General features: G+C 41.7%; 2 protein-coding genes across 2 annotated transcripts in view; one reads left to right on the top strand and one right to left on the bottom strand.

Moving 5' to 3' along the window:
• Positions 1 to 444: 444 nt before the first annotated feature.
• LOC306742060 (retinol dehydrogenase 11-like) overlaps positions 445 to 27,536 on the top strand; it is a gene marked incomplete at its 3' end in the record, with an annotated part of 40,889 nt that continues 13,797 nt past the window's right edge. Inside the window, exons 1-4 of the mRNA XM_079224399.1 lie at positions 445 to 561; positions 2,078 to 2,196; positions 2,635 to 2,758; positions 3,893 to 4,219. Coding sequence (XP_079080525.1) covers positions 483 to 561; positions 2,078 to 2,196; positions 2,635 to 2,758; positions 3,893 to 4,219 — 649 coding nt within the window. The 5' untranslated portion in view covers positions 445 to 482. The remainder of the gene's footprint in view (positions 562 to 2,077; positions 2,197 to 2,634; positions 2,759 to 3,892; positions 4,220 to 27,536) is intronic.
• Positions 14,330 to 22,774, bottom strand: LOC306742458 (dehydrogenase/reductase SDR family member 13-like). Its single transcript, XM_079224846.1, has 5 exons — positions 22,664 to 22,774; positions 18,242 to 18,360; positions 17,674 to 17,797; positions 16,213 to 16,539; positions 14,330 to 14,876 (listed from the first exon to the last, which is right to left on the bottom strand). The coding sequence occupies exons 1-5, from the start codon at positions 22,740 to 22,742 to the stop codon at positions 14,617 to 14,619; spliced, it is 909 nt and encodes a 302-aa protein (XP_079080972.1). The 5' UTR covers positions 22,743 to 22,774; the 3' UTR covers positions 14,330 to 14,616.

Below are 27,536 nucleotides of genomic sequence, written 5' to 3'. Positions count from 1 at the left end.
ACGTTTTGATTTACTGTACACAACGTATTTTTGCTCATGTCCATGATGGCTAACCACAACATGGGCTGTATTACTTGATTGCATTTTGAGCTTTCCTTTATGTAGAGAAAAGTTGAAATACCTTATCCTAACCTGCTCAAATAAGGTTCAAGGTTTTTTATTTGCCATTTGTGCATACACCAACAGCCCAGACACATTGGAATTAGTGTGCAGAATTCTCCCAGTCAACAGTTTAGGAAATACAAACACACTATAATAAGAAAGAGAAAAATATAAAAACATACAAACATGTGTATCGCCTGATTACAGAGAGCAGCACATTGTCCCGCCCAGGCAGGAAATGGGTGTGATTGTTTGAGGAAGTTTGTCTCGATGTATAAATCACTCGCACTTTCACCAGGCAGCCAGCCTGGCGTGAGACTCCGGACTTAACAATGTCTACCCTTCTGGTCGTGGGTGTTGTACTCGTAGCAGTTGCTTACATGTTCCGTCATGTGGTGGTGAAAGGACGGCGCTGCACGAGTCAAACAAAGCTGCATGGGAAAACTGTGATTGTGACCGGTAAGTAAAGGCTCTTTATGGGCTGCTGCTGGTGCTCAGGGTGGCAGCAGTCAGATCCACTGGCTTATTTTCTAGAATGGTGCGTCACTTTAAATGTTGCCGCCGCAAGGAATTGTGGGGCGGCATTATCTCCTTTCCTTTCGTAAAGGCAGGTCCAGTGTTTCCTACGCTGAAGGAGCCATTCGGCTTTTATTTCACTTCAGCTACAGAAGCTTTGATGAAAGTGTTAAACTGGACGTCTTTTGAATTAACTATTGTGTCACATTACAGTAAAACACCATCAAGTCAACACTTCTAGGTCACACTGAGGTGTGTGGCCTTTCATAAACTGTTGTCTGCATATTCTTATGATATGCATATAAACCATAACAACATAAAGGGATATGAGACATTGTTAGTGTGAGAACGTATTTAATTCAGCAATGAGACAGTTTAGTAGCTTTGAATGGTCTGTGAAAAATACCTTGCTTTCACTTTTATATTCTTCTTTCAATTCTATTCCAACCTCGTTAATAAATACTATGAACCAGGTTGTTAATGTCGTTAATAACGTAATACTATGAACCGGGTTGTTAATGTCGTTAATAAAGTAATCCTATGAACCGGATTGTTAATGTCGTTAATAAAGTAATACTATGAATCGGATTGTTAATGTCGTTAATAAAGTAATACTTTGAACCGGGTTGTTTAAATTGTCTGGTGGCTTATACACCAAAGGGAGTAGGTGCAGGTGAGAGTGATCTGATGAGGTGGGTGTGACTAACAGGTTTTACTGGTTGAGGGGACTGAGCGATAGAGTGGCAGGAGAGTGATTTTTAAAGTGATTTTTGGACATGCCACACACTTGTCCTGTAATTGGTGGTCTTGTTCTTGTGGGCGTGTCCTACATTGCATTAACCGCCATATAAGTCTTTTCTTCCCGCTGCGGTCAGGCTGCACAACCAGCTGAGCTCCCAGTAAACCACTTTGACAATCGAACACTTGATCTGAACTTGGTCACTTTGTCACTTTATCATTCACCTGGTGCAATATTACGTGCAATACGTTTAAGTACTTTTTATATATACTTTTCTATCCAGTCTGTATATTAATATTCTACTGTTTTACTGCTTATTTATATTTATTTATATTACTTGATTTTATTTTATTATTCTTATTATTCTTTATTCACTTGTGAGCAGTGCTGCTGTAATCCTGTAATTTCCCCACTGAGGGATTAATAAAGGATTATCTTATCATATCTTATAACTCTTAAACTCATTGTGCGATTCCAACCGCATTTATTCGACATGAAGTCTGAGGGATCTCATACAATCTGATGGCATTTCACCATCAGGTGGAGCTATTAGTTGCATGATTAATTTAAATGAACATAACTTTTATCATGAAAAAAGGACAATCCTTGCACCAGGATTAAGTATATTCCAAATGCAAGCACATCAATTGAAAGAAGTCACATCTGTGTGTTGTACTTATAATGAAAACATGGATCACCTGTCTCCCTTTTTTTCTCCAGGCAGCAACACAGGCATCGGGAAAACGACAGCCATAGATCTGGCCAAAAGAGGAGCCAGAGTGATTCTGGCCTGCCGCAGCAAGCAGAGAGGAGAGGCTGCCCTTGAGGAAGTCAAGAAGGTGAGTAGAAATCTACCATGCTCTGTTTGTTCCACCAAGAGAAGGCTCGCTGTCCTGAATGCCTTGTGGAACTTGTGGTTTGCTGCAGTAGAAAAGGAGATTAGCTGTGGACAGACACAGAGGAGCTCACTCACTCACTGATGGTTCCACACACACACACACAGACACACACACACACACACACGACCAACCGCATGATCCTCTCGGTGGAGATTCCAATTCAATTCAGTTAATTTTATATAGCCCAACATCACAAATACAAGTTTGCCTCGGAGGGCTTTACAATTTGTACACATAACATCCCTGTCCCGGGACCTCACATCGGATCAGGAAAAAAACTTCCCCAAAAGATGATGATGATAACAAGTGTATTCCAAAATGTCCCAGGGCATCTTTATGTTCTAATTCAGTGGAAATACGGCTTGATTTCTCCCACAGGAGAGTGGCAGTAACCAGGTGGTGTTCATGCCGTTGGATCTGGGGAGTCTCAAGTCTGTCCGTAGCTTTGCTGAAACCTTCCTGAAGTCTGAACCCAGACTGGACATCCTCATCAACAATGCAGGTTAGATCATGTCATGAAGCTGCACACCATCACAACTGTTGTTTAGAGTTTTGTGTCCTTAGCTGTCAGGGAAAGCTCATTAAAAGTTAGATTTTTAAAACAAATGCAAAGAAATATATTTAGATTATTCCTAATAATGAAGGACAATTCAGCATGGTATGATGTGTGCAGCAATTGTAAATGTTCCAGCTTTGTCTCTGACAAAGGAAAGGGAAGATCACTTTGATACGTTGAACGTCACACATTACTAGCGTCCAGAGTATAAAAATATGAAAGATATGAAACATGAATTGAATATGTACACATTGGAATGGGTGTGACTACTTTAACACTTGTTGTACCAAGTTTACTTTTACTTCAAACATACAGACAGCTGGACGTTGATTCACAAACTTCTGTGCTGAACACTTTAATGCTGTCTGGAACTGGAATGCAATACAAATATGTATAATCTATTGCACTTTTGGTTGCAGCTTGGTCATTATTTGTCTGTGCAGTAAGGAGTTGTTTCAGACATTTTGGGGGTATTCACTTTCAGTTTTACTTCGATGTGAAGTGGTTCAGATCATTTAGCCAAACTATTGGCTTGTTTACAACCTGTCTGATATCATCACCATTTGTGTTTCTTGACCTATCAAACTCTGTTTGGCAACGTTTCCATATTTCATTTATTCGTTATAAATATGTGCAATGGTATCTTACTGATAGAAATTAAGCCAACGCTTCAAATGTAAGCTAAAATGATCCTTTAACTGAGCTTGCAGGTAATTGCTGCTGTAATTTGAGAGCTTGGATACTGTGAAGTGTTGAATACATTTTCTGTACAGGAAAATTCACAAAGTGGTCTTAGTTCTTTCATGTCTGGAGGAGGGCAGGTTGTGTTTACTCTTCTGAACAGAAATGGGTCACAGCGAACACAGCTAAAGGTAATGCAAGATATATAAGACATGAAAGTTCTCTGCAGTTAAGGTCATGTGACTCTTCTTGTGCCTCCATACTGTTTGCATATTCAAGGAATACTGATTCCTTGAATATACCACAGATATTAGATATTAGATAGTTTAAAGCCTTGCTTGGTTTGGTGTTGCCATTGTCTGGAAACAGGATTAAGCTTTCTCCATGTCTTTGCTTCAGGTATTTTCCTTCAGGGTCGAACAGAGGACGGACTGGGGATGATGTTTGGCGTCAACCACATTGGTCACTTCCTATTAACCAACCTGTTGCTGGACCGGCTGAAGGAGTGTGAGCCTAGCAGAGTGGTCATCCTGTCGTCTATGGCACATAACTTTGGGAAAATAGATTTTGACTGCCTGAACACCCACAAAGCTCTGGGACTGGGGACCTCTGTCATGGAGACTTTGCAGATCTACTCCGATAGCAAGCTGTGCAACGTGCTCTTCACCCATGAGCTGGCCAAGAGACTGCAGGGAACCAAGGTCACCTGCTACTGCCTCCATCCGGGTCAGTCAACACAGTGTATTACCATTCAACTCATGCAAATAAATGGGAAATAAGCTCTTTAAACAGGGCATTTTAGTACACTGGTTCCACCTGGTTAGCAGTTATTACATAGAGGTGTACATGTTGTTCCAGTCTAGCATAGCCTGAATACAATTTCTTAGGTTTTAGCAGGGGGGATGGATGTTTCTGAGGCATGGTTGGGGCCATAGATTCTAACTTGCACTAACCTCAGTCAGAAAAAGGATCAATGAGTCAGGCAGACAAGACTAACATGTTCAACCAAGCAACCCCTCTGCGGGTGCACTCTCTCTGCTACTAGCGGATGAAGAGAGGGGATGGCTGGTTAACAAGAGGGATGCATGTTGCTCATTTTGATGCGAAAGGGGATGACATCCCTCCCCTAAAATTGCCTACTGATCATGGCGATAAAGGTGACCATATTAGTGTATTTGGGGCTTTTCCTAAACCAGCGGTCCCCAACCTTTTTTGCACCACGGACTGGTTTGGTGTCAGACAGTATTTTCACGGACCAGCCTTCAAAGTGTGTGGTGTCGATATGACAAAATAAAATAAAATGGCCGGCATAAAAACAAATATGAAGTACATAGAACTCACCATTACGCTGAATTATCCCCACATATTGTGCAGAGCGGGCATGTGAGAATCACCTGTCGTGATAAACCTGTATTTTAAGTAGGAATCCTGATTTTGTCTTTTAAATGCAGCATTCTTTTTCTTGGAAGTCGTTTTTCCCTTTCCAAAGAAGCTCTCCAAAGACGTCTGTTTTTTTAATTTTCTTTTGCTTTCTTGTAAATTCTTCGGGTAATGTCGAGACGCACAGATGGTAATTTTTTAATTCAGTCTTTCTGTGTGGCCCAGTACCCAAGGCCTGGTGGTTGGGACCGCTGGTCTAAACAACATGAAAATAAAATGAATCGTTATTTTTGCAATAACGGCTAAAGATCAGGCAACTAAACTTCATTACTGCATGTTTTTACAGGAGCAATCAACACAGAGCTGGCTAGGAACACTGCCTCAATAATGCAAATACTCCTGAAGCCTGTGACTGCATTTTTCTTCAAAGACACCGTTCAGGGAGCCCAGACCACTCTGCACTGTGCTGTCGAGGAGGGGATCGAACCTCTCAACGGACGCTACTTCTCCAACTGCACTGTGAGAGAAGTCTATGCTAAAGCCAAGGATGACGCTGCAGCAAAGAAGCTGTGGGAGCTCAGTGAGAGACTGTCTGGTCTCGCATGAAAAGCTTTCCATGAAATCATGATATTAGGTTGTTTATGTTCTGTTAAATATGAATTATGGGAAGATATCCTCATACACTCATAACATGAAAAGGTTGGCTGGCAGGCAATATTAGGAAAGACATGTAAGGTAAAGGTTTGCCAGTCTGATTGGCTATCTTGACGTTGCCATGACAATAGTTTTTACAGCGGTGCTGAAGAATCCATGTCAGAGATCAGTTGGCAAGTTGTATGCATAAGGTGTGTAATAAAAGATAGGTTGATAACTGATTATGTAACGGCTCCTTAAAATGTAATAAATCCCCTGATTTTAATTATAGATTTATGAGAATGATTGATGCCAAATATAAATAAAAACATTATAACTTATTTGATCTAATTTAGCCTCTTAACGTGCTGCCATCCCGCGGGCGTCCTTTACTGTACATTCTATTGTTCACTGTGCCTCTATTTAGAGTTCGGTACGAGTGCCACATGTTTCTGGATTCTTGTGATTCCAGCCATGCAACCTGTTTCAAGATCAGACCACCACAGCAGCTACAAACGAGACTGTTGTCAGACAACAACAAACAAACGATAACAGGCAACTCACCGATGATGCCTCATATTGATCCATAAATCCATAACATTCCAACAACAACGGTGTTGTTACGTCGTAAAGGTCCAATAAAAAAAAAATCCCATAAAAGATTTAGTCCAAAACACGTGATTACATCCATAAATATCTATAACTGGCGTTGCATCATCTCATATCAGCTGGAAGATATGAAAGAACATATTTTTGTTTTTAGAAGAAAAGCAAGTTTGCATGAGAGCACAGACGAAAACTCGGTATCAAAATGACCGCCGAAATCCAACCTTTACAATGAAACGTCACCAATAGCAGCTTCATGTCCTGACTGACAAGCTACATTACCCAACCAGAAGCGACACTGAAGAACAGGGTCAACCTCTGTCTCCTTACGTGGATCAAGCCTGTCACGTTGTACGGCTCAGATGACAGGCGTTTCGTACAGCCAATGAAATTGCCTAAAAAATGAACACCAGGAAGGGGGGCAGGTAATCCCAACAGCCTTCAATTTGATGAGAAGAGACAGCTGCTCACAGAGCCTCAGTTTGGCATTGAATTAGCATGAAAATGCATTTATACTTCATTTTCTCTGTGTCAGCAATACTGGTAGTAAATATGAATAGTACCTCTATAAGTTTGCAAGACGATAAGCCTTTTTAATAGGTATATAGTATATATATCATGAATATTTTCAGTCTCAAAATGGAAAAACGCCGAGACATTTCATTAGAAAAACGTGTAAAATATTCATTTTCTGTGATATTGTTATCTGCTTTTTTACGTACACTAGAAAAGGCTTCAGGCTATGGTCCCATTGTGTTTCCCAGTCCATAAGTCCCATTTATAGTCATCTACAGGCATCTATTTGCAAAGAAATGTTCAGGCGGAAATAAAAACCTTATACTTTTGTGTGTTCAAACGTATATAACTCAGTGTCAGCAGCACTTAAAGTGATTCTGACTATTGAGGGAAAGAAGCATCAGAGTGTTACCTTTCAAAAGAGACCAAGACCATGTATTCACTCCAAGTACAGCTTCCAATTTACCTTGGGTATACCTGGATAGGTGTTTTTCGGTCAAATTTTACTGGAACACTAAGAGGTTAGAGACTATCTACCAGCAAATCCAGTCTACTACCGACAGACAAAGTCTACTGCAGACCACCAACGTCTTCAACAGACACCAAGGTCTTCTCCCTGTGCCATTTAACTACTACTATGGTGCTACTTTCTTTATTCAAGGTATATTGGAAAAGATGCGTTTTTAGTTAGAACAAAATATAATGTATTATTGTAAGTGTGTCCCAGGCCCGTCCCAGCTCCAGGTGTATCCCTGGTGGTTCCCAGCTCCAGGTGTGTTCCAGGTGTGAGCAGTGTAGTGGCCTCACCAGCCTGCTGGGTAGCATGTGTACTTGTACACCCTCAGATGTTGGAGCTTTTTGAGCAACTTGTGGTGGGCCCTCTCCCTGTGCCAGGCACTTTTTCATGAGATGGGTTTTGTTTGTTTTGGGTCTGGGAGGATTGACCTCTGCAGGCTGATACATCCAGTACAAGCTGTGAAGGAGAGTGTTAAGTCCTTTGCCTTCTTCGCCTAATTCTTGCCTTTTTTGCTTTGGGTGTCATTGATTTTCTCCATTATGAAACTTATTTACCTCCTGTTCTCTCTGTCGGTCTCTAAGTGCCTTCGTAAGGACAGTGTACATATGCAAAGTAAAATAAATACAAACATGCTTCCCATTCACTGGTGCCGGACAGAAAGACAGACATATGCGATCATTACAAAGTCACAGGTCTCAAAGTTGTCTTGCAGTAGTTTTGACACAACTGCAGGGCTCTCAAGTTTTTAAGACAGGTAAGAGTGACATATCCTCCTCCTCCTCCTCCTCCTCTTCCTCCTCCTCCACAGCCCATTTCTTTTTTTTGATTGGCTGATGAGTGGCACCTCGCGGAAGAACTCCAGGGGATTCGGGGGAGACGTGCTTGATTCCTCCATGGTGAGGGCGGCGCGACCAGGTCATGTTTGCGCGCTGCGGCACATTAAATAGACTAGAGTTTTTTTTCAGCGTGAGAAATATGATGTGTGGCGGGAGAGCGTGACTTAAGACCGAAATGCGTGACAGTCACGCTCAATGCGTGACACTTGAGAGCCCTGCAACTGTCGCTGTTGCCCAAAAATAAAATGAGCCTGAACCCTTTTACCCCTGTTGGTAGCTGTAAACACACATTGGAGTTATGTTAACAATTCTTACAGAAACAAACTTAGTTTTTTAAAGACCAAGGGCATATATGCTTTGGCTTTCTCTCCGCGGGCCACATTAGCAAGCAAGCTCAGCCAAGCGCCCTGCACATTGATACCCTGCACGGTACAGCCGTAATGCTGCATTCACACCGGAAGCGGCGCGAATTTGACGCGTGACCAGATTACATGCAAAGTCAATGCACAGTTTGAGGCGGCGCGAACAGAGCGAAGGACGCGGCAAAAAGTTATTTCCATGGTGGATGAGGGAAACATTATCCGTTTTACGGAGATAAGCCAGATGCAGTTCCTGGAGGAGTCGGTGAAATTCACATAGCTGTGTGCGGCTACGGATGGTGTTATGAACCCGAACACGAGGGCGTTTCATGTTCCGACATGTTTGGGACTTCCACAACAAGTATAAAGCAGAACTAGTGGTTGTTTATTCCATGGTCGATAGCGGAAATTAAAGCTCTTTTCATGGCAACAGAGCAACGGAGATAAGCCACGCCCCCTTTGACGCTTATTTGCGGCGCCTTCGGTGTGAACACCCTTTTATTGTCGAGTGAGTAAACTGCAGCGATAAATGCGGCGCGTGTGACCAGTGTTATCATCCATCTGTTGATACAAGAAAGAATGGAATACAAAACAAAGGAACAAATTGATTAGAGTTACTTTAAACCACATGTCCTTGTGAGGTACAACAGATATGTAAAGATTCCTGGGTGTCATAAAGGCCAGCAAGTTGTTCACTTCTGTGTCTTAACAGGCCTGCCAGGTTAATTATCTATAGCTAAGCATTACCTTAGCTAACCTTTGGTAAAGTAAGCTAATGTTAGCCAACACAGAAGACTAGTGATGGCGAGATGAAGCTTCCTGAAGCATTGAAGCTTTCCATCCAAGTGGTTCGCTCATGGGGCTTCATTTGCTCTACTGCGCCACCAAGTGGACAATTCATGTAAAATAGGCAGAGTGATCATAACCACACCATGGCTTTGGTGTGTGAAGCTTTGAATTGAATGAATGATGTTTGAGATGCCAATATATCAATTATTAACAATTATACAACTTTCACTTAAAATATATATTTTTTTAATATATTTTTTGAAAGTATACTACAGTACAATTTGTTAAAAGTATAATTGAAAAAATAGGTGAAAGCGTGACTTTTGTATACTGTTTATATATTTGCAGAAAGTACACTTCTTTGACAGTATATTTTAAATATACTATATCAACTGGGAGAGCTTTTCTGAACCAGACGGAGCTGCTCTTGAATTCGGAAAACACCAAATGTACCGAGGAACAAACACGTCTCCTAATAATCTCACTTTGTGTCGCAGCTTGGAGCGTTTCTCCTGCAAAGCTCCCAGCCGATGTTCTTGCCGGTCAGCGGCGGTTTCTCCGCTCTGACCTTGACCTCCATCAGGGAAACCAACGTTTTTAGCAGAAAGTTTAGAGTTAGTTCGGGAGTCTTTTCCCTCTCTAGAAACTCTGCAGCTTTCTCGTCCAGATTCCAGCGTTTAAAACAAACGTTTCCTTAACGAGGTTTGGTGGATAAAACAGAGCGTTTCTCTCTCGGAGTTCGGCTTTTCCTCTTTACACGCAATTGTTTTGTTGCATTTGCTGCACGTCGCGTTGTTCAAATCTTTTTTTGCGAAATACAGCCACACTTTTGACCATGTACCTTTCGGCGTTGTCTCTGTTTCTCTGCCATATTGGCACCGGTTTTCAGTACCCAACCCTACCGAGGGTTAAATCAGCTCACCACCCGGAACAAGTACCCTCTACCCCTGCTCGACTCTGCTTTTGAATCCCTACCCGAAAATCTTCACCAAGCTAGACCTCCGCAAAGCTTACCATCTGGTTCGGATACGAGAGGGGGGCGAGTGGAACACGGTCTTTAACACTTTGAGTACCTAGTCATGCCATTCGGACTTACCAATGCACCAACCGTTTTTCAGGCTTTGGTGAAAGACGTGCTCCGGGATTTCCTCAACTGGTTTTTGTTTGTCTACATCGACGACATTATGATCTACTCCTCAAACCTTCAGGAACATTGCCACCATGTCTGTCAGGTCCTTCAGCGCTTACTTGAGAACCAACTCTTCATCAAGGCCGAGAAATGTGAGTTTCATGTCTCCTCCGTACAGTTCCTTGGTTTCATCTTTGAGGAGGGTCAGATTCGCAAGGACCCGGCGAAGGTTAGAGCGGTCTCCGAGTGGCCGGTCCCCTCTTCCCGGAAGAAACTCCAGCTGTTACTCCCCTTTAACCTTTTAGCCCCAAGCCCCATGGCGCCCATTATCGGACAAGAAGTCAATTCAAGTGACGATACTTAAAGGATCTCCGGAACCACAACATTTAACTTCATTGGAGCTCAGGGGGATGAGTGGTCGTCCCGTAACCACAAGGTAGTATCCCCAGTCCCCCCATAGTTCACACGTTGCATGTCCCTGAGCAAGACACCTAACCCCCAGCTGCTCCCTGGACTTCTCTCACTGCTCCTTAACCACGGATGGGTCAAATGCAGAGAAGAATTTCCCCAAGGGGATTAATAAAGGATAATTTCTCATTTCTTCTTCTTCTTAAATTGCTGAAATACGGTAAAGCCTTGTGGGAAGAGTTCTATCGGCTCAGACAAAATGTAATTTACCGTTAGGTTTATGTAATTACATAAACCCTGCAACCTCGCCGTCACTTCCGAGCGGCGGCCGTAACGTTTCACTAGATCGTTAATAAGTCACTTTACAAAGTCGGATTTCAAAAAAAGACACCTCTTCGTAACCCTACGAGCTTGTAGGAGTCTACAAAAGTATTATAGATCTTTGTGTGTAGTATAATAGTACCTGAAAAATCCAAACGGGCCGGACTGTTTCCCCCTCCCCCCTACTCTCCTTCGACATTTTCGACTGTGCAGGCTTCCGTGGTCGGGGGAGGTTTCTTCGAACGCGTCACCTGTCTTAAGTGGAATTGTATGCAGAGTTGGATGCCCAGCATGCACCAATCCAACCATGTTTTGGCAGAAAGGTTATAACTTTTCCATTTTTGAACCGAACGACACAGTATATTGTGATTTTTTTGATTAAATTAAAAATTATTTAAATTTGTAAATTTGTAAATTATCTTTACAAAGAGGGGTCTTACAACTCTGTAGGTTGTTGTTTATGCCTTGAAGCATGCATCTGTAAAAACTCAGGGGCGGCTCAAGAACGCCTTTTTGGGGAATCTTGATCAAATTATGCTCAGATCATGCTAGATGTTTATAGTTATGATCAAAATATGGCATACAAGTTTCATTTTTGAAAATATACATTTTATTCAAAATACAATTCTGAAAAAATCTATATCAATTAACACAAGTATTAGAACTCATTTGGGGTTCATACGACTACTTGAACAGACCTCACTAAGGCCTCTAGAAGGGCTTCTCCCTCTCTAGGGGGAGACTTGGGGCTCATTAAGAAGGGCCCTCAGTCCTCAGTAGGGTTTAGGTCAGGTGAGGAGGAGACCATGTCATTACTCTTTCATCTTTAAGGCTTTTACTGGCTAGACATGCAGTGGAGGACTTCCATTCGTGCATTGGAGCATTGTCCTGTATAGAAATCATGGTCTTCTTGAAGGATGCAGACTTTTTCCTGGACCACTGCTTAAAGAAAGTATCTAAAAACTGGCAGTAGGTTTGGGAGTTGATTTTAAGTCCATCTTCAACACAAAAAGGTCCAACTAGCTCATCTTTAATACCAGCCCACACTAGTACCCCACCTCTACTTTGCCGGCGTCTTGGCCCAGTCTTGACGTTTGTGTCTTGTTCCGTGGTGGTCGGGTTTCATCCTTCCTTACTGTGGCCATGTCTCTGAGCACTGAACACCTCATACTTCTGGGCTCTCCAGGTAGGTTGCAGTTCTGGATTACGACAGCACTGGAGGATAACGGGTTGCTGGAAGCTTCACCTTTTATTCTTCTCAAATCTTTGGCAGTTAATTTTTTTTCTCGACACGTTTCTTGCGACTCTGTTGACAATTTGCAACAAAACGTTTGATGGTTCTCTGATCACGTCATAAGATTTGAGCAACTTTAAGAGTGCTGCATCCCTCTGAAAGACTCTTTTTGACTTTTCAGAGTCAGTTAAATCTCTTTTTTTGGCCCATTTTGCCTGAGGAAAAGAAAGTACCAAATAATTATGATATAGAATTTTGATCTCCTTAGGCCACATTCTTCTGCTTATTAGAGCTTGTTAAATGACTGACGCATTACTGGTGGGAAGCTATATGTGGTGGTAGGGCTGTGTGGTATAGCGGTTTCAAATTTCCATACAGTATGAATTTTTCATATACCGTCATACGTCAACTGTTGTCGCTCTTCGGCAGGCTGCAAAATTTATTTTTCACCGCTGAGGGCACAGCGGTCGGAGCTACTTACCTGTCATGGTTGTAACTTGTGTCAAGGTTTTAACTTTAGTCATGGTTAATGTAATGGAAATGTAACTTGTCAATCTCCTTCAGTGGAAAACAAATGCGATGTGAAACACTTAAATGTCGTTAAGTATTTATTAAACAGAAACTTGGAAATAATTCAATTGAATGGGCAGAGCTCTTCCCCACAAATGGTTCGGAGGTCTGACCCGGAAAAAATAGTTCACATGATTTTTATACATCAACAATTATTCTTTGAAATGGTTGCCCTCTCCCCTTTCCCCTCCCCCACACTGCCCTCCGCCTGCAGACAGGAGACAGGCCCCGTCACCCAGCTGGCGCCTGCCGCTTGGTCGCGGCCCTGAGAAAGAAAAGTGATAGCCCAAAGAAAGAAAACAAGAAAACAGAAGAATCCCAAACAATAGAATGATACCCCTGCTATCCTTTCAAGGATGGCCCGGTTCAGTCTGGGCGAACTGACTGCCCAGTAAATGATCCACACGTTTAAGAATAATGCCTGAGGGGAGGTGTGGTGGATGGAATCTACATTGAAGCCAGAAGGCTCCACCCACTCGTCAGGAGAGCATTGGGATCAGGTGTGGGACGAGACTCACCTGATCCAGATTCCCTCGTCAGAGAGGCTTAATAAAGCCAAGGAGGGGAACGGAGCAGGAGGACAGGCGACGAGAGGCGTCTCCTCCTCTTTGTGAAGGTGAAGAATTGAGCCGGTAAGTCGGCTAGCTGCCCGGCTAAAAGACGGTAGTTCAGTAGATCACTGATACAGCTCTGGACCGAGCTACGTTTTGAGTTGTTTTATGTTTGTTTAATTAAAACCCTTTTGAAACCTGCAGACCTGACCCTACCTGTGATTGCTGCGCTGCCCTAACTCTGGTGTCCTCCGTGCCATCCTGTTACAGAGGGTACAACATCACAACACAACAGTTTGTGACACATAAACAATTTGTAACACTAATAATTGTACATTTATAAAATGACACTGCCAAACTGCATGCTGGGCACAGCTCGCCCACTATCAGGCCAAGAAGAAGGAAGAGAGAGACCCTTCCGTTTGTTTTTTTTCCCACCTACATTCCCCTGGGTCCCAAGTCCCTCCATGTTTAGCTTACTAACACTCTATGTACCAACATACAAACAGCTGCTCACCACTCAACAGCTTTTCAGTTTGGGCGGCGGTTCTTTTCGGTGTCAATGAATGAATGCGTTTACCGTGATATACCGTGAAACCGCCAGAATCTTACAAAATACCGTGATATGAATTTTTGGCCATACCGACGAGCCCTATGTGGTGGGAAGCTATACTGTAACTGAGCGTCTCATGGATAACAGTAATATCTCTGGTGTCTTAAATTGATGACCTATGCAGTCCTGCAGCACAAAGGGGAAAAACAAAAAGTTTTTTGCGGCCCTCTAGGTGAAGCTCGTGGTCCAATCGGGGGCCGCGGCTCCATGGTTAAGAATCAGTTCTAAAGTTAGAGTGTTCATGTAGAAACCATCTCTTAAAAGTATAAAATGCTTTTTGACTGCCTGCAACAAAGCAAAATAGTTATAACAATGTTTTTATTTATATTTGGCATCAATCATTCTAAGCAATGTTATTAAAATCAGTGGATTTGTTACATTTCAACAAGCTGTTACATAATCAGCTATTACATTATCTTTTATTACACACCTTATGCATACAACTTGCCAACTGATCTCTGACATGGATTCTTCAGCACCGCTGTAAAAACTATTGTCATGGCAACGCCAAGATAGCCAATCATACTGGCAAACCTTTACCTTACATGTCTTTCCTAATATTGCCAGCCTGTTCATGTTATGAGTGTATGAGGATATCTTCCCATAATTCATATTTAACAGAACATTAACAACCTAATATCATGATTTCATGGAAAGCTTTTCATGCGAGACCAGACAGTCTCTCACTGAGCTCCCACAGCTTCTTTGCTGCAGCGTCATCCTTGGCTTTAGCATAGACTTCTCTCACAGTGCAGTTGGAGAAGTAGCGTCCGTTGAGAGGTTCGATCCCCTCCTCGACAGCACAGTGCAGAGTGGTCTGGGCTCCCTGAACGGTGTCTTTGAAGAAAAATGCAGTCACAGGCTTCAGGAGTATTTGCATTATTGAGGCAGTGTTCCTAGCCAGTTCTGTGTTGATTGCTCCTGTAAAAACATACAGTAATGAAGTTTAGTTGCCTGATCTTTAGCCGTTATTGCAAAAATAGCGATTCATTTTATTTTCATGTTGTTTAGACCAGCGGTCCCAACCACCAGGCCTTGGGTATTGGGCCACACAGAAAGACTGAATTAAACAATTATTTTATTGATTATCATGGTCTAAAAGATGTTTTATTTAAAAAAATCCAAATCCACTAATGTTGTCACCTTCATCGCCATGATCAGTAGTGTAATGGGAAAATATGTATTTGCTGTATTTTAATATACATTCCTTGATTGAACATGAGTTTATTAATGCGTATGTTCAGAAAATGAGTAACTGCAAGTAAGACACGGAGAGACTGATAACATGGGTTTTGAAGGTACTCAAGTTCATACCAGCTAATAAGAACGAATAAGAAGAATAAGATGCTGACTACCGGGTAAAAGGACTTTCAAAGGTACACATCACGCGGAATCGATTGACAAATATGCTGATGTAAGAACACCGTCATCTTTCTATACATGATCTGATGTATGTGGAGACATTGGATTGGTTGAAAATATAATATGGATCAGGTCAAAGTACAAGACAGGTGGAAGATCTTCAATATATATGGTGACGTGGAACACACAGTTCAATGTATATCACATGTGGCATAGTGGGAACCAATTAGAGATGAGATGGGTTTTTAAAGGATGGTCATTTGAAAAGTATATAACGGACTGTCAAATTGATGAGTGTTGTTGAAAACCCTGACAGACATCGATGATTTGTGGCTGGTAGGATTTCTCCCTGCTTGTGCAAGCATGAATAAACAAACTGAGCCATTCTGTTTTGACCAGAGAAACTCTGTTTGTCTGTCTGTCATATTTTGATTGACACCTTCAAACTCTCCTCCCGAGACATAGAAGTATTTCCATTACAGTAGCCAATTTTAGGGGAGGTATGCCATCCCCTTTGCCATCAAAATGACCAATATGCATCCCTCTTGTTAACCAGCCATCCCCTCTCTTCATCCGCTAGTAGCAGAGAGAGTGCACCCGCAGAGGGGTTGCTTGGTTGAACATGTTAGTCTTGTCTGCCTGACTCATTGATCCTTTTTCTGACTGAGGTTAGTGCAAGTTAGAATCTATGGCCCCAACCATGGCTCAGAAACATCCATCCCCCCTGCTAAAACCTAAGAAATTGTATTCAGGCTATGCTAGACTGGAACAACATGTACACCTCTATGTAATAACTGCTAACCAGGTGGAACCAGTGTACTAAAATGCCCTGTTTAAAGAGCTTATTTCCCATTTATTTGCATGAGTTGAATGGTAATACACTGTGTTGACTGACCCGGATGGAGGCAGTAGCAGGTGACCTTGGTTCCCTGCAGTCTCTTGGCCAGCTCATGGGTGAAGAGCACGTTGCACAGCTTGCTATCGGAGTAGATCTGAAAAACATCCATGACAGAGGTCCCCAGTCCCAGAGCTTTGTGGGTGTTCAGGCAGTCAAAATCTATTTTCCCAAAGTGTTGTGCCATAGACGACAGGATGACCACTCTGCTAGGCTCACACTCCTTCAGCCGGTCCAGCAACAGGTTGGTTAATAGGAAGTGACCAATGTGGTTGACGCCAAACATCATCCCCAGTCCGTCCTCTGTTCGACCCTGAAGGAAAATACCTGAAGCAAAGACACGGAGAAAGCTTAATCCTGTTTCCAGACAATGGCAACACCAAACCAAGCAAGGCTTTAAACTATCTAATATCTAATATCTGTGGTATATTCAAGGAATCAGTATTCCTTGAATATGCAAACAGTATGGAGGCACAAGAAGAGTCACATGACCTTGATTGCAGAGAACTTTCATGTCTTATATATCTTGCATTACCTTTAGCTGTGTTCGCTGTGACCCATTTCTGTTCAGAAGAGTAAACACAACCTGCCCTCCTCCAGACATGAAAGAACTAAGACCACTTTGTGAATTTTCCTGTACAGAAAATGTATTCAACACTTCACAGTATCCAAGCTCTCAAATTACAGCAGCAATTACCTGCAAGCTCAGTTAAAGGATCATTTTAGCTTATATTTGAAGCGTTGGCTTAATTTCTATCAGTAAGATACCATTGCACATATATATAACGAATAAATGAAATATGGAAACGTTGCCAAACAGAGTTTGATAGGTCAAGAAACACAAATGGTGATGATATCAGACAGGTTGTAAACAAGCCAATAGTTTGGCTAAATGATCTGAACCACTTTATATCGAAGTAAAACTGAAAGTGAATACCCCCAAAATGTCTGAAACAACTCCTTACTGCACAGACAAATAATGACCAAGCTGCAACCAAAAGTGCAATAGATTATACATATTTGTATTGCATTCCAGTTCCAGACAGCATTAAAGTGTTCAGCACAGAAGTTTGTGAATCAACGTCCAGCTGTCTGTATGTTTGAAGTAAAAGTAAACTTGGTACAACAAGTGTTAAAGTAGTCACACCCATTCCAATGTGTACATATTCAATTCATGTTTCATATCTTTCATATTTTTATACTCTGGACGCTAGTAATGTGTGACGTTCAACGTATCAAAGTGATCTTCCCTTTCCTTTGTCAGAGACAAAGCTGGAACATTTACAATTGCTGCACACATCATACCATGCTGAATTGTCCTTCATTATTAGGAATAATCTAAATATATTTCTTTGCATTTGTTTTAAAAATCTAACTTTTAATGAGCTTTCCCTGACAGCTAAGGACACAAAACTCTAAACAACAGTTGTGGTGGTGTGCAGCTTCATGACATGATCTAACCTGCATTGTTGATGAGGATGTCCAGTCTGGGTTCAGACTTCAGGAAGGTTTCAGCAAAGCTACGGACAGACTTGAGACTCCCCAGATCCAACGGCATGAACACCACCTGGTTACTGCCACTCTCCTGTGGGAGAAATCAAGCCGTACTTACACTGAATTAGAACATAAAGATGCCCTGGGACATTTTGGAATACACTTGTTATCATCATCATCTTTTGGGGAAGTTTTTTTCCTGATCCGATGTGAGGTCCCGGGACAGGGATGTTATGTGTACAAATTGTAAAGCCCTCCGAGGCAAACTTGTATTTGTGATGTTGGGCTATACAAAATTAACTGAATTGAATTGAAATCTCCACCGAGAGGATCATGCGGTTGGTCGTGTGTGTGTGTGTGTGTCTGTGTGTGTCTGTGTGTGTGTGTGGAACCATCAGTGAGTGAGTGAGCTCCTCTGTGTCTGTCCACAGCTAATCTCCTTTTCTACTGCAGCAAACCACAAGTTCAACAAGGCATTCAGGACAGCGAGCCTTCTCTTGGTGGAACAAACAGAGCATGGTAGATTTCTACTCACCTTCTTGACTTCCTCAAGGGCAGCCTCTCCTCTCTGCTTGCTGCGGCAGGCCAGAATCACTCTGGCTCCTCTTTTGGCCAGATCTATGGCTGTCGTTTTCCCGATGCCTGTGTTGCTGCCTGGAGATAAAAAGGGAGACAGGTGATCCATGTTTTCATTATAAGTACAACACACAGATGTGGCTTCTTTCAATTGATGTGCTTGCATTTGGAATATACTTAATCCTGGTGCAAGGATTGTCCTTTTTTCATGATAAAAGTTATGTTCATTTAAATTAATCATGCAACTAATAGCTCCACCTGATGGTGAAATGCCATCAGATTGTATGAGATCCCTCAGACTTGATGTCGAATAAATGCGGTTGGAATCGCACAATGAGTTTAAGAGTTATAAGATATGATAAGATAATCCTTTATTAATCCCTCAGTGGGGAAATTACAGGATTACAGCAGCACTGCTCACAAGTGAATAAAGAATAATAAGAATAATAAAATAAAATCAAGTAATACAAATAAATATAAATAAGCAGTAAAACAGTAGAATATTAATATACAGATTGGATAGAAAAGCATATATAAAAAGTACTTAAACGTATTGCACGTAATATTGCACCAGGTGAATGATAAAGTGACAAAGTGACCAAGTTCAGATCAAGTGTTCGATTGTCAAAGTGGTTTACTGGGAGCTCAGCTGGTTGTGCAGCCTGACCGCAGCGGGAAGAAAAGACTTATATGGCGGTTAATGCAATGTAGGACACGCCCACAAGAACAAGACCACCAATTACAGGACAAGTGTGTGGCATGTCCAAAAATCACTTTAAGTGCTGCTGACACTGAGTTATATGAGTCTGAACACACTAAAGTATAAGGTTTTTATTTCCGCCTGAACATTTATTTGTAAATAGATGCCTGTAGATGACTATAAATGGGAATTATGGACTGGAAAACACAATGGGACAATAGCATGAAGCCTTATCTAGTCTAAGTAAAACGTAGGTATCAATCCCACAGAAAATGTATATTTTAAACATGTTTTTCTAATGAAATGACTAGGCATTTTTCCATTTTGAGACTGAAAATATTCATGATCTATACTATATACCTAAAAAAAAAATATATATAATAAAATATATATATATATTAAAAAAGCTATATTAAAAAGGCTTATAGTCTTGCAAACTTATAGAGGTACTATTCATATTTACTACCAGTATTGCTGACACAGAGAACATGAAGTATAAATGCATTTTCATGCTAATTCAATGACAAACTGAGGATCTGTCCGCAGCAGTGTGTTCTCATTAGGCTCGTTCGAGATGAGCCAGTTCTGCGCAAAATCGATCGGCGGCAATCGACATGCAATGCATGCCGATTAGATTTGTGTCCGACTTGCTCTGACGTCATGCACACGTTGTCAACGTTAATCCCACGAGATCAAGGCGGCTAAAAACATATCTTGTGTGGTTGTTAATATAAAATCGTATTTATCCAACACACATCAAAACCAGTAGTAATGTATTTCACAGGCAGACATAAAAAGAACAAAGGATGCAGCTATACGCATATTTCTACATAAATATATATTTACAAACACATATGAATAAATCCAAACGTGATCTGTAAACTAGTAGACAAAAGTTCGGAACTAACAGGAAGACATTTTTTCCGTGACTTCCTGTGTTTACTTTGAAGGCAGCCTAAAACTAGAAAATTAGAATATTGTGATAAAGTTCTTTATTTTCTGTAATGCAATTAAAAAAAACAAAAATGTCATGCATTCTGGATTCATTACAAATCAACTGAAATATTGCAAGCCATTTATTGTTTTAATATTGCTGATTATGGCTTACAGCTTAAGAAAACTCAAAAATCCTATCTCAAAAAATTAGAATATTTCCTCAGACCAAGTAAAAAAAAAAGATTTATAACAGCAAAACAAAGTCAAACATTTGAAAATGTCCATTAATGCACTCAGTACTTGGTTGGGAATCCTTTTGCACGGATTACTGCATCAATGCGGCGTGGCATGGAGGCAATCAGTCTGTGGCATTGCTGAGGTTGTATGGATGCCCAGGATGCTTCAATAGCGGCCTTTAGCTCATTTGCATTGTTGGGTCTGGTGTCTTTCAGCTTCTTCTTCACAATACCCCACAAATTCTCTATGGGGTTCAGGTCAGGGGAATTGGCAGGCCAATCGAGGACAGTAATGCCATGGTCAGTACACCAGTTACTGCTGGTTTTGGCACTGTGGGCAGGTGCCAGATCATGCTGGAAAATGAAATCCTCATCTCCATAGAGCTTTTCTGCAGACGGAAGCATGTAGTGCTCTAAAATCTCTTGGTACACAGCTGCATTTACTCTGGACTTGATGAAACACAGTGGACCAACACCAGCAGCTGGCATGGCACCCCAAACCATCACTGACTGTGGGAACGTCACACTGGATTTCAAGCAACTTGGATTTTGCGCCTCTCCAGCCTTTCTCCAGACTCTGGCGCCTTGACATCCAAATGAAATACAACACTTGCTTTCGTCTGAAAAGAGGACTTTGGACCACTCTGCAACTGTCCAGTGCTTCTTTTCCATAGCCCAAGTCAGACGCTTCTTCCGTTGTCTTGAGTTCAGAAGTGGCTTGACCATGGGAATACGGCTATTGTAGCCCATTTCCCGGACACGTCTGTGAACAGTGGCTTTTGATACCTGGACTCTAGCTTCAGTCCACTGTCTTTGAAGCTCCCCCAAATTCTCTTCTTCACAATGCTGTTAAGGCTGCGGGCATCTCTCTTGGTTGTGCAGCGCTTCCTGCCACATTTCCCCCTTCCAACAGACTTTTTGTGGATGTGCTTTGAAACTGCACTCTGTGAACAGCTTGCTCTTTGAGAAATGTCTTTTTGTGTCTTACCCTCCTGATGGAGGGTGTCAATGATGGTCCTCTGGACAGAAGTCAGATCAGCAGTCTTCCCCATACTTGTGATTTAGTTTACTGAACCAAGCTGAGTGTTTTTCAAGGCTCGGGAAACCCTTGCAGGTGTTTCGACTTAATTAGACGATTCAAGTGATTAGTTGAATACCCTACTAGTATACTTTTTCATGATATTCTAATTTTTTGAGATAGGATTTTTGAGTTTTCTTAAGCTGTAAGCCATAATCAGCAATATTAAAACAATAAAAGGCTTGCAATATTTCAGTTGATTTGTAATGAATCCAGAATGCATGACATTTTTGTTTTTTTAATTGCATTACAGAAAATAAAGAACTTTATCACAATATTCTAATGTTCTGAGACAGTCCTGTATCTCCAAAGCGAGAGACGGACAGAAGGAAGACATAAAACCACACACAGGGATGTAACAACCAATTCGCCACCGCTTTGCATCATACAGACACTACAGAGTGCCTCATGCCGCTGTAACCAAGAGGTGAAGTTTGACCTGCGAATTAATTCAATTCAGTTCATTTTGTATAGCCCAGAATCCCAAATGACAAATTTGCCTCAGAGGTACACATACGACATCCCTATCCCAGGACCTCACATTGGATCAGGAAAAACTCCTCAAAAAACAGAAAAAAACCTTTCACAGGAAAAAAAAAAAGCAACAGAGGAGGATCCCTCTCCCCGGATGGACAGAAGCAATAGATGTCATGTGACCCGAATGAACAACGTAGTTACAGCACATTACATGAACGTCAACGGGCTGCAAATCCAGCTTATTGGATCGGGGTAACAACCCCATGTAGGGCCTAAATGCTCTTTGCTGACTCATAGAAACAACCCAAACACAGCAAAAGAAAAGAGTCTTTCCAGGCAGAGGGCAGGGCTCTCTGTAGAAACAGACACAACCACACACTTGTAGTGGGTCATAACCGACTACTGAGAGGGATTATTTTTGTATCAGTCCATACATAGTTTTTTTTTAAGGAAATGTTCCATATTAAACACAGAGAGATGGTGAAGGTGGGACGGGAAGTCAAAAGGGACCCTTAGCAATTCTGGCTCTGGGATTTACAGGTTCTACGTTTGTGCTTAATCCATTTCCTATTTTATTTTATTTCTGGTTTTCCATTGTACATAGTTTTTCCACAGCCTGCACACTTGTTTGTTTCCTGTTATTTCCACCAGCTTTTTGTTATGAAAGCTCACCATTTGTTCATTATGCCTGGTGTCTTGCATTTGGTTCCACCTCTGAATAAAATCTGAATCCATAACACAAGAGGTCATGTTGAGCTGCAAAATGTGTGAAAGCTGCACCAATCAATTCTTTATTTTCTATTCAAAAAGATTTATTGCACTCTATATCAAGCAATAACGTGTGCCTTTTCTTAATACCCAATTAGTTGTAGGTAGTGAACACATCCAATCAACGTGGATCTGACTGCTGCCACCCTGAGCACCAGCAGCAGCCCATAAAGAGCCTTTACTTACCGGTCACAATCACAGTTTTCCCATGCAGCTTTGTTTGACTCGTGCAGCGCCGTCCTTTCACCACCACATGACGGAACATGTAAGCAACTGCTACGAGTACAACACCCACGACCAGAAGGGGAGACATTGTTAAGTCCGGAGTCTCACGCCAGGCTGGCTGCCTGGTGAAAGTGCGAGTGATTTATACATCGAGACAAACTTCCTCAAACAATCACACCCATTTCCTGCCTGGGCGGGACAATGTGCTGCTCTCTGTAATCAGGGGCCGGTTTTTCAAATATTTTAATCTGGATCAAACTGATTCAGATTTGAAAATCCCTTTTTCTGCTATCCAGGATCACGTATTCCATTTTATTTTTATGCCGGTTTTTCAAAGCAATGTGGGATTGGATTACTCTGATCCGGATTCAAACTATTAAATCTGGATTACCTGTGGTCTAAATGGGACTATCACAATAGCTACGTAAAGAACAACAGGTAGAATAGTGTGGGGTCACTCCAATATGCTTTATTTGAACAGAAAATAGGACTGAACGGAACAGCAAACAAACAATATAAACATCTCCCTCCATTGTCCATTTCTTGGAAACAGGCAGTCCGCTCATCTGAGACCTACACAAATAAATAAATACATACTTTACTCACAAATACATTATGGATGCTTTTCATTGTCCTACACAACATGGCGCAAAGTCCTTCTCTGTGATGACGTCCCTGATGCACCTGAGCCCGTTGGAGACACTGACCAACCATTGTGTCAGAATGAGGGTCCGACTGGACGACCAATAAGAGATGCAATTGTTAGACACTGTTTTTGATAAGTCCATGACTGATGATTGTGTCAGTGTGATTAATGTTGAATGAACAAAGACAGTTGGGGGATTCATTTATGTGGCCGAAATATTTATAATTTGCTGTACTGAAAGGTTGCTAGCCTACATAGCCTACCTACTTTATGTACTTCCTGTTGAACAATTCAAGTGAAATTGAAGAGTAAATATAAATACTGTAAAATGCATGATATAAATGTTGTATTTCTTAACTAACCAATTTTATTGACCTAGTTTTATTACTAATATCCACCATGAATCCACCCTCCTGCTGGGATCAGTTTAATCCTGATCAATCGTTCGTCCTTGGGACCAAAAACAATTATGTCTGTTTTATCTTGATTTAATTGAAGAAAATTCTGGCACATCCAGTTATTGATTTTTTCAATGCATTTAGCCAGCTCTTGTATGGGACTATAGTCCCCTGGTGATATAGTTATGTAGAGTTGTGAGTCATCTGCATAATTAAGATAACACACTTTGTTGTCGGCGCCACAGTCGTGAGACCGTGCGAGTTAGAGCCGGAGTAACAGACAGTTGGCGCTCAATAAATGATTTGAGAACCTTCCATTACGTTATATTACATGTATTTTAACTTTTCTCTATATAAAAGGTGCAACAGGATCATACAGACACTACACAGTGCCTCATGCCGCTGTAACCAAGCGGTGGTGTTTGACCTGGGAATTAATTTAATTCAGTTTATTTTGTAACAAAGTAACAAATGCATGAATCAACTTGTCTGCATCGCTTTGAGACAAGATGTGCCTGATTTTTAAACGCTAATGCTTAGACCGTATTTCACTTGCATCTGTAATATTGGCTTTCAACTGAGAAATGTGGATGTGGTTACTTCGTTAAAAAAAAATCCAGTGAAATAAGAAAAGTGTAATTTTACGTTGCTTCTAAAAAAAAAAAAATCATCTTTCTAATTAACCTGTTAACCTGGACTGTTAAGTGCAACCTGTGTTATGGACACAACTGCCATGTATAGGTAGGTACTGATGCATATCTTTGGAAAGCTAAGATTCATGTGATTCGATTGATGCAATCCATTCAAGAAACACTCACAACAGCAGGTACAATCAACGCCTCTGTCAGACAAAAACAAAACAAAAATTACAAAATCGAGGCAACTCACCTATGAAGCCTCATAGTAAACCACCAATCAATAACATTCTGACAAAAACGGTCTTGTTACATTGGCAAAGGTCCAGACGGTCCAATCCAGTCAAATGTTTAGTCCAAAACACATTATGAAATCAATAAATACCCACAGACTGCTGTTGCATCATTTCAAATGATCCAGCAGATATAGTTTGCCTAATTATTTATGTATTTTCCGTCGTAACTCCAGTTCGCATGTAAACACTGCCGATATCTTGGTATGCCTTGGAAAGGTGTTTTAGGCTAATTTTACAGGAATGGTAACAGGTTAATTAATTCTGCCTGTTCAAAACCGTTTAGATAGTTTACTTCTGCCAAATGTCAACTTCTGCTGCAGCTGTCTGACGTCAAGTGCTCTGAGTTTTGGCAGCTTGGCGTTTCTTTGAAAAAATCTCCCAAGTAAAATGACGGACAAAATAAGCTGTGATGTTCCATGATTGTGGTGGCAGGGGCGTGGTTAGCTCAGCTGGAGAGGGGGGAGGGGAGGAGCGACTCAGGGAACACTCAGGTGTCAGGATGAGACCTAGTTGGCCTCAGCTGGAGCAGATTGTGTGTGTGTGTGTGTGTGTGTGTGTGTGTGTGTGTGTTGTGTGTCTTGGCTATATAAGGCATAAGATGGACAGAGGAGGGAGAGAGGGGCGAGGAACGCAGATCCCAATAAAGACATTGCCAAACAGCATCAAGGTCTGCGTGTCATTTGGGATGGGGGAGACTATGGGAGGTAGCCAAGCGTGTTACACTGGCGCCCAACGTGAGCCCCCCTTAAAAGAGCACAAATGACCAGCAATGAGCATCACCCAGATCTACCTGACCCAGCCGATGATCGCGCTGGGTGGGATCGCGGTGATGCAGTGGGACCAGGCGCAGGTAAACCGGCAGAGGGCGGAGGAGTGGGCGGTCCGGCTCCTGCCGCCTCTTACCGGGGAGGCACAGACAGCGGCCATGGGGCTGCCCCCGGCGGCCCGGCGACACTACGCGGACGTGCGTAAAGCCGTCATGGATCGGCTGGGTCTGGCCCCGGAGGACCACCAGCTGAGGTTCCGTGAGGCTACACTGGGACCCGATGACCGGCCCTTGGCGCATGCGCAGCGGCTGAGGGATGCCGCGACCAGATGGCTGCAGCCCGGGAATCCAGGAGGGGCACAGGGGGTGGTGCAGAAGATCGTCGCTGAGCAGTTCGTGGGTGGGCTGCCGGCCAGAACGTCGGCGTGGGTTCGCTGCCACCGCCCTGCGTCGCTGGAGACTGGCAAAAATAATAAACTAGTTATTTCAAAACCAGTTCATCTCACATCTCACAAAAAAAAAACGATCTGAATCTGAAAAAAAGTTTTGAACCTGAAAAAAAGATTGATTCAAAACTGTAAAAAAGAGAGTGAAAGTTGAAGATATTAAATCTGTTACTGAAAACTGAAAAAAATATATTATTTTTTAAAGTTCATCAACAAAACTTGATTTTTCAGGTTCAATCCTTTTTTTCAAATAAACAAAACATATGACCTGGATTTAGCTCCATATATATATATATATATATATATATATATATATATATATATATATATATATATATATATATATATATATATATATATATATGCTGGGATAACAGTGTGCACGTGTGCATCTTTACTTCCTAAACACACACAGTGCTTGTAAACTGTCCTTACATTTTATTGTAATTTTCTTCTAAGTTTAACCAAAACATTTTTTTTGTGATTCTGAAGGTTTTGGCAATATTCACAAATGATTCTGTGGCACTTCCACCGTTTAACCCTCATCATACCAACAATAAAGTACTATAGAAACAACTCATAGCAAGATGTTTACACATTATTAGTTACGTAATTATTGTCTTCCGGTTCCATGCATCTTTTAGGCCATCAACAGGGATTTAAATCTGTCTGCCATGTCTCTGTGGAGGGTGGGTTTGAACATAAGGGATTGGAACGCTTGAAATCGTGACTAATAGCATTGTACAAGGTGGTTTTGCAGTGAAATTGAATTATTCTCAACAACTTCCCCTTGTGTTTAGACATGCTGGTCACAACATTAGCTTACTTGCCTCTCCTTTGGCAGGGAGTGCACCTCTCCAGGGCAATCAGGGAGGGCTATGTGAATAAAAAACACTTTTTGTGGCACAGGAGTACTGGTTGTTTTTAGAGTTTTGGGTATACGATGGGATGTGACTTGATGGGAACTTGGAATGGACAGTCTGGAGACCGTGGGAGGTGACAGGGGTCATTAGGGGTGCTATATAGGGAACATGATTTGGGGCACTGAGCAGGTTACTGGTTCAACAGCATTGGGACTTAGTCAACAGTGGATGATTTCACAGATTTTGTTTGGTAACTTTTTTTTTTTACCCTTGACATAATTCCATGGCAGCACATGATGATGATGATGATGATCAACACATATCTCCCTGGAGCTAAATTGACAGCAGAACTAAAAAGTGATAAAAACAACAAAGAAGTAACTGTACTGACAGTATAACATAGTGACATTGACTTCTGCTTCTGAAAGGAGTCTTTGAAAAGAGAAAAAAAAACGCTGCATCTAATCGTTGGTACACTTATTTTCAAGCTCTGAATAATCTTTAATTGGTAATGGTAAATCAAACTGATAAATGATCAGCTGTAACAACACGTTCAGATGCAGCATCCACGACAAGTTGTGTCCACCTGACAACACTGTTTGGATGTGGAAACAACTTTCATTCACTCGGCTTTCACGACTTGTTCTACAAAAGTCATCCAGACACACTGACATACCAAACAGCAAAATAGAAAACGGGCTAAAGGTCAACAACAAAGTTACGCATCACAGACCAACATAGACTTCAATTCTATTCAAATAAATTTTGATTACCCAATATCACA

Source organism: Taurulus bubalis (genome assembly GCF_910589615.1).
Source record: "Taurulus bubalis genome assembly, chromosome: 10".
NCBI classification, from domain to species: domain Eukaryota; kingdom Metazoa; phylum Chordata; class Actinopteri; order Perciformes; family Cottidae; genus Taurulus; species Taurulus bubalis.
This window is presented reverse-complemented; position numbering and strand designations above follow the sequence as displayed.

Bases quoted from the DNA above. Each gene is read 5' to 3' on its own strand.
- LOC306742458 (XM_079224846.1), bottom strand. From the start codon at position 22,742: ATGTTCCGTCATGTGGTGGTGAAAGGACGGCGCTGCACGAGTCAAACA. The intron at 18,361-22,663 runs GTAAGTAAAGGC...TTTTATCTCCAG, and splicing joins GAAAACTGTGATTGTGACCG to GCAGCAACACAGGCATCGGG. The intron at 17,798-18,241 runs GTGAGTAGAAAT...TTTCTCCCACAG, and splicing joins CCCTTGAGGAAGTCAAGAAG to GAGAGTGGCAGTAACCAGGT.